The sequence below is a fragment of the Opisthocomus hoazin genome, chromosome 25 (genome assembly GCF_030867145.1).
Source record: "Opisthocomus hoazin isolate bOpiHoa1 chromosome 25, bOpiHoa1.hap1, whole genome shotgun sequence".
NCBI lineage: Eukaryota > Metazoa > Chordata > Aves > Opisthocomiformes > Opisthocomidae > Opisthocomus > Opisthocomus hoazin.
This window is the reverse complement of record NC_134438.1, coordinates 6379997-6386950: the sequence shown is the minus strand read 5'-3', so window position 1 is coordinate 6386950 and position 6954 is coordinate 6379997. Positions and strand designations below refer to the sequence as shown.

General features: G+C 61.4%; 1 protein-coding gene across 2 annotated transcripts; it reads right to left on the bottom strand.

Annotated features, from left to right (window-relative positions):
• Positions 1-1739: 1739 nt before the first annotated feature.
• Positions 1740-4953, bottom strand: LOC142364170 (serine/threonine-protein kinase pim-1-like). Of its 2 annotated transcripts, XM_075443178.1 has the most exons (6): positions 4862-4953; positions 4665-4771; positions 4504-4554; positions 3739-4105; positions 2939-3115; positions 1740-2211 (listed from the first exon to the last, which is right to left on the bottom strand). In XM_075443178.1, exons 1-6 carry the CDS (start codon positions 4941-4943, stop codon positions 2054-2056), a joined length of 942 nt encoding a protein of 313 aa, XP_075299293.1. In that variant the 5' UTR covers positions 4944-4953; the 3' UTR covers positions 1740-2053. The 2 variants fall into 2 exon arrangements, with proteins under 2 accessions (XP_075299293.1, XP_075299294.1); XM_075443179.1 differs by lacking the exon at positions 4504-4554 and having other exon boundaries at positions 3739-4012.
• Between the last annotated feature and the right edge of the window lie 2001 nt (positions 4954-6954).

Sequence of the window (6954 nt, the reverse complement as noted above, 5' to 3'; positions counted from 1 at the left end):
GGGGGACGGGGCTGACGGCAGAGGGTGGCACCGGCTCGTCCCTGGCGCCCGGCCTGGCCCCGGGTGCTCTGCCCTGACCCGACCTGTGGCTGCTCCTTCCCTCTGCATCACCCGCTCCCGAGGGACAGGGAGGTACTTCGGGGGGCACAGCGAGCCCAGGACCGTGGCAGCGAGCCCAGGATATCCAGAGCAAGCCCAAGATCTCCACAGTGAGCCCAGGATCTCTAGAGCAAGCTCAGGACCTCCAGAGCAAGCCCACAATCTCTAGCAGTGAGCCCAGGATCTCCAGAGCAAGCCCAAGATCTCCAGAGCTAGCCCAGGATCTCCAGAGCAAGCCCAAGATCTCTGGCAACGAGCCCAGGATGTCCAGAGCAACCTCAGGATCTCGAACAGCAAGCCCAGGATCTCCAGAGCAAGCCCATGATCTCCAGTGAGCCCAGGATCTCCGGCAGCGAGCCCAGGATTTCCAGAGTGAGCCCAGGATCTCCAGAGCAAGTCGAGGATCTCCAGAGCGAGCCCACAATATCCAGAGCAAGCTCAGCATCTCCAGAGCAAGTTGAGGATCTCCAGAGCGAGCCCACAATATCCAGAGCAAGCTCAGGATCTCCACAGCGAGCCCAGGATCTCCAGACCAAGCCCAGGAACTCCAGCAGTGAGTCCAGGATCTCCAGATCAAGCCCAGGATCTCTGGCAACTTTCGATTCTGACCGAGAAAGACTCCATCACATCAAGTACTTTGTTTTTATTTAAAACCGCATTAAAAAAATAAGATTTCTGAATTCCCCTGTACAACATTAACAAAAACAAAACCCCGCCGGCTACGCAGTTGGTGACATGTAAAGACTCGACAGCGCGGACAGCCCGGGCCGGCTCCCCCTCTCCAGCCCCGAACAAGACACCCGTGAGGAAAACCAAAACTCAGCTGCGAACGGACCTGCCCGTGGCAAGGAAACCCCAGTGCCCAGAACAGCTGGGAGCAGGCAGGCGCTCCACACCTCCGCCAGACACCCGCCAGAAACACCGCGGGCCCAGGGATGGACACAGGACAGACACGGAGGGAAGACCCGAACGGAAAACCGGGGGAACGGCAGCTGTAGCAGCAAGGCGTGGGTTGGAAACCCACCGCAATTATAAATATATAAATAAGTTATCCTACCGGCTAGAACTCCTTCTTTAAAAAAAACCAACCAAACAAAGACAAATTCATGAAAATAAATTAAACGCCAGAAACTGGAGAAGAGAAACAATGTAAAATCTTATCACTATTAACAACTGGATATCAAACTTTGCTCCTATACAACTTTGTACACGTTTCTTGTTGTAGGTGACCCTGCTTCGGCAGGAGGGTTGGACAAGATGACCCACACAGGTCCCTTCCAACCCCTACTATTCTGTGATTCTGTGATTCTAGCTCTGTTGCTCTGCATTGTTTGTGCATTCGGGAGGGCAAAGAACCCCAGAAAATCCCCGCGAGATGGAGGCACAGGAGGCACAGGAGGCGAGCCATCGCCCGCGTGGCTCCCCAGCATCTTCTGACCGGGTTTTTTTGAAAAGCGAAAAGGAACGGTGTACCCAGGCGAGTCTTGGAAAAGCAGCAGTGCAGGAACGTTCAAGTATTTCCTCCAGCGCAGCCCAGATCGCAACTGAAGGCACTCGAGCACGGTGACAGCAGAGAAGAGACAGCCATTCGGCCGCGGTACCTGCTCTCCACCCCAACCAGTCCCCCCCCTGGCCCCACTGAAGCTTTTCTCGCAATAAGGTGTCCGATCCTCTCGCGGTCCCAAAATTCAGCAGGTCAGGAAGACACTTGGGAGCCTCCAAAAACAGAACCAAAACTCAAAAACGAAAAATTGACTGGCAAAACAGCAGATGAGACAGGGTCATTCAGACGGAGTCCAGGACAGCTGGGTTGGATGGTGGCCACCAGGCCTCCAGCCCAGCTCCAGCACAAGATGTGCATGTTTCCATCTGATGATCCCTGCTCAGTGCTACGCTCACGAGCAAGAAAAGCTGGCATTCTTTGCTTCTTAGGGCCAGGAGCTGTGTGGGGTTGTTACTTGCCAGGCTCCTGGATCACACTGTGCAGGTGGATCTCCGATGACTCCTTGGAATGGTGACTGCCTAGCAGCCAAGGATGGTGCAAGATGTCTTCCAGATTTGGCCTGTCCGAGGGGCACACGGACAAACACCATTTGATGAGATGCTTGCACTCTGGGGAGAGAAACCAGAAACAGCCGGTCAGCCAGAGAAGGCTCTTGTCCACCTTGTGCCACCGTCCACGCTGCCCAGGCCATACTGAGCGTGCTCAGAGCTGCACCCAAACCTCCCACGTGATTATCCATTTTGGAGGAGAGCAAGATGGCAAGACATGTGCCACCTTGTCCAATTAATCATGGGAGATGAACCTCCTCTTGGGCCATCTCCTCCAACCATGGAAGATGAACCTCCTCCTGGGCCATCTCCTCCAACCATGGAAGATGAACCTCCTCCTGGGCCATCTCCTCCAACCATGGAAGATGAACCTCCTCCTGGGCCATCTCCTCTAACCATGCTTCTGAAGATCAACCTCCTCCTGGGCCATCTCCTCCAACCATGGAAGATGAACCTCCTCCTGGGCCATCTCCTCCAACCATGGAAGATGAACCTGCTCCTGGGCCATCTCCTCCAACCATGGAAGATGAACCTCCTCCTGGGCCATCTCCTCCAACCATGGAAGATCAACCTCCTCCTGGGCCATCTCCTCCAACCATGGAAGATCAACCTCCTCCTGGGCCATCTTCTCTAACCATGCTTCCGAAGATCAATCTCCTCCTGGGCCATCTCCTCCAACCATGGAAGATCAACCTCTTCCATAGCCATAAAAGTGGGACGCTCATGTGCCTGGTGCCATCTCCCAAAACCCGCGATCCCGCCCCTCGCCATGGAGCTGGGTACCCACCTCGAGAAACCCTCCGCCGGAAGCAGAACTTCCCCCGGGCGATGTCGGTTTTGTGCTTGAAGGGGATGTCCCCGCAGACCATGTTGTAGAGCAGCACGCCCAGGGACCAGATGGTGGCCGTGCGCCCGTGGTAGCGGTGGTAGCGCACCCACTCCGGCGGGCTGTACACCCGCGTTCCTGCGGGATACAGGCGGAGCTCGTCAGGCGGACGCTGCCGGCTCCCGGCCCGAGCATCCTCACCCCCGGGGATGCGGGGTGACGGGGACACGGGGGACACCCGCTGTCACCACGTGGCTCTTGTTTACAATCTTTGGGTTGTAAAAAGCAGCCGCCGGTGCCGGAAGAGGGCAGCACGCGCCCGGGGAAGGCCCGACCGTTACGGGGAGGGGGAAAAAACCCCAAAGCACCCCACGGGTGGGGAAAAACCACGCCTTGCCCCTCCCCACCCCCCCGGCCGTGGCCAAAAAATAAAAGAAAAATAAACCAAGGCAATCAAGGGGAGCGGAGCAGCCCAAGCCCTTCCGTGGCTGCAGAGCGAGCTGGGCTTTGCAGCCCCCCCCGGGGGGTTGTTCTGCTGGGTGGGCTTCCCCCGCCCCAGCGCGGGGCAGGGTGGGGGGCCGAGGCTGGTGGCAGGGCCGGGAGCTGGCTCCTGTTTCACAGCATCCACCCCGGGCCAAAACGCAGCTCGGCAGCCGCCTGAATAATTAAAATTTCTTCTTCCCCCCCCAGCAAATGGTGCCCGGGCAGGCTGGGCTGTGCAGTGCCCGGTACCGGCAGCACCCTCCCGGCTGTGGGCTCACCTTCAAATTCGGTGTAGACGGTGTCCTTGAGGAAGGTGCCGCAACCGAAGTCGATGAGCTTGACCTCGCCGGTGGCCAGGTTGACGATGATGTTCTCACCCTTGATGTCGCGGTGCAGGACGCCGCAGTTGTTGCAGTGTCGCATGGCCTCCAGCACCTGACGGAAAAGCTCCCGAGCCAGATCCTCGGGCAGGAACCCTCGTTCTGTGATCAAGTCGTAGAGGTCCTGCGACGGCTCCGGACGCTCCAGCACCAGCACGTAGCCATCGGGCACCTCGTACCAGTCGAGGAGCTGGATGACGCCGCGGAACCCGGAGCCCACCTGCTTCAGCAGCACAATCTCCAACGGCACACGGGTGCCACAGGGCTGCCGGGGGGAACCACAACGCCGTCAGCGGGGCTGATGCTGCGCCGGTGGTCCGGTACCCCCTGCCTGGGATGCTCTGGTGCCCCCCTGCCTGGCCCCAAACGGTCCTGGCATCCCCCTGCCCCCGGGAAGCTCTAGTGCCCACCCAGCCCCAACGGTCCTGGCATCCCCCTGCCCTAGGCATGCTCCATGCCCCCTCCTGACCCGGGGATGCTCCGGTGCCCCCTGCCCGCCCGGCCCCAACGGTCCTGGCATCCCCCGGTGACCCCTCCCCTGCCCGCCCCCGACGATCCTGGCATCTCCCGGCCCCGGGGATGCTCCGCGTCCCCCGCTTCCCCCCCTCCCGGGCCCCGGCCTGTCCCCCCCTGCTGACGCCCCGCTGCCCCCCCCTCACTCACCAGTTCGCCCCACCGGCTGATGCTCTCCCGGGGCACGCGTTTGATGGCCACCTGCAAGCCAAGGGCAGCGCCGGGCTGAGCACGCCGCCCGCCCCGCCGCCTCTCCCCCTTCCTCCTCCCTCCTCCTCCTCCTCCTCGCCGCCGCCGTCCCCGCCACTTACCGGGCTGCCGTCGGAGAGCCGGATACCCGCGTACACGGTGCCGAACCCGCCGTATCCCAGCAGCGAGCCCACCCGGTACAGGGGCTCCATCGGCTCCTCCTCTTGCCCTGCGGGCGAGGCGACCGTCAGCGCTCCGCCGGGGACCCAACCGCCCCCCAGCCGTCCCCGGAGGGCGGCACCGCCCGCTTCTCTCTTACCGGGCTGCCGCTTCTCGCCGCCGAGCTCCCCGCCGCTCCCGGGACGCAGACGAGCCAGCGAGGTGATTTTCGACACCAGCATCCTCACTGCCTTTCCCAATTTCGAAACCGCTCCCAGCGCCTTCCGCACCCCTCCGCCTACCGGTAACCCGGTCCCGGCGGGCGCGGGACAGCGCCGGGGGCGGAGAGCGGCGGCGGCGAGGCGGCTGCCGGGCGCGGTGCCGCGCTTCCGGAGGGCTCGGCGGGGCCCGGCCGGCGCCGGCTGGCGCGGGGCCCGGGGGCGGGCCGCCCGCGGGCGGAAGGCGGTGCCGCCATAGCAGGCCCAGCAGCGGCGGCCCGCCCAGCGCCGCCTGAGCCAATAGGGGCAGCGGCGGGCGGAGGCGTGGCCGCGGCGGAGGGCGGCCGGGCGGGACGGAGGAGGCGCCGAGGGCGCGGAGGAGTCGGCGGGCGCCGTCCCGGCGGCTTCGGGGGGCAGCGGGAGGCGGGCGAAGGGGTCCGGCGGGCCGTGGGGAGCGGCTGCGCGGCGAGCGTCCGTCCGTCCGCGGCCGCGTTCCGCACTGGAGTCCCGCCGCGTCCCGCGGTTGCCACGGGTTGCGGTAGAACGCGGGATTGTGCGTTAAGCGCGCGGGTATAACGCGCGATTGTGCGTTAAGCGCGCGGGTGCGGGTCGGGGGGTGAGGGGAGCGTAGCCCACCCGAAGGGCGCTGTGGGGTCGCGCGGGGCTCGGCGCGAGGATGTGGCCGCTGCGGGAGCGGGCGGGCCGGGGTCGGGGCCGGGGCCATATATATATATATATATATATAAATATAATGAATATGTGTATTGTGATTGTGTTTCACCTGAAATGCCAGGGTGTGTGGCGCGCACGCTGGGAGGAGAGATGAAGTGATTTGCGGTAACCCTGTTTGTCACACCTTGTAGCCCACAGCTCTTTAAAACCCTGGGTGGCAGGAGCGGCACTTCCCCCCTGGATGTCTCCCTGCTGGGACCAGCTCCTTCCTGGGAACTTTCCCAGTCAAACACAGCATCTCCTGTCCAGGAAGGCAGCGATCTCCCTCCAGCTGGGTACCTCAAAATGCTCTATTTTTGCCAGCTTTGAAATTTCCTTTCTCCGTCTCTGCTTTGGGATGGGAAAAGGAACTGAATCTTGAAATACCAATACTGATGCCGTGAAAAGCCGGAGCTGCAGACTCCATAGTCAGAGGGCTACGAAGCAGCGATTCCTTCTTGCGGCGCCGGGCACACAGGGGATCTCTCCTCCCAGCGTGCGCGCCACACACCCTGGCATTTCAGGTGAAACACAATCACAATACACATATTCATTATATTTCCGAGAAATGCTTAGCATATTCATGACTTTTCTAAGAATGAATTAGCGTATGTTAATATCTTTCAGGCATGTCTGTTAGCATCCTCAGGTGGTCTTGGGGGTCTCAAGATGAAGGCTCATACTCCTCATCGCAGTGCCCGCTGGCTGACCTTTGTTTCTGCACAGACTCCGTTCTAAGACCACGTCTCCCGCGTCCTTCCCAGTTGTTTTGCTCCGGTCTTGTTGCCCTCTCGGTGCCTCTTTCTCTCTGCAGCTTGGTACCTCTGCCCTGCCAAGGCTGAGCTGTCTGGGGTAGAGTTACTGACGGGCGTCTTTATCTTAAAGCTCTCCTGTCTGCTCAGAACAGCAAGGATCCAGTTTAGTTTAATGACAGTCACTCTGGGAAGTGGAAATTTTACATTTACAGGTATCAATACCAATACTGATAAAGTGCGGGACGGGGCCCGGGGGATGCCGGGAGCCCCGGGAAGCTGCCAGATTGCGGGAGAAACACCAACAAAGTGCGGGACGGGCCAACAAACCCGGCGTTTTGTTTCAGACCGGGAGGCGGAGGGGCTGGGGGGCTGGGGCAGACGCCCGCCATGGCCCCGGCCCCGACCCGCCCGCTCCCGCAGCGGCCACATCCTCGCGCCGAGCCCCGCGCGACCCCACAGCGCACTTCGGGTGGGCTACGCTCCCCTCACCCCCCGACCCGCACCCGCGCGCTTAACGCACAATCGCGCGTTATACCCGCGCGCTTAACGCACAATCCCGCGTTCTACCG

What these genes read in the sequence shown, in the direction of transcription:
- LOC142364170 (XM_075443178.1), bottom strand. Translation starts at nt 4,943, where the DNA reads ATGCTGGTGTCGAAAATCACCTCGCTGGCTCGTCTGCGTCCCGGGAGC. An exon ending in GGCTCTCCGACGGCAGCCCG is followed by an intron (nt 4,555 to 4,664) that starts GTAAGTGGCGGG and finishes CTTGGCTTGCAG; the next exon opens with GTGGCCATCAAACGCGTGCC. An exon ending in CCGGCGGAGGGTTTCTCGAG is followed by an intron (nt 2,212 to 2,938) that starts GTGGGTACCCAG and finishes TTCTCTCCCCAG; the next exon opens with AGTGCAAGCATCTCATCAAA.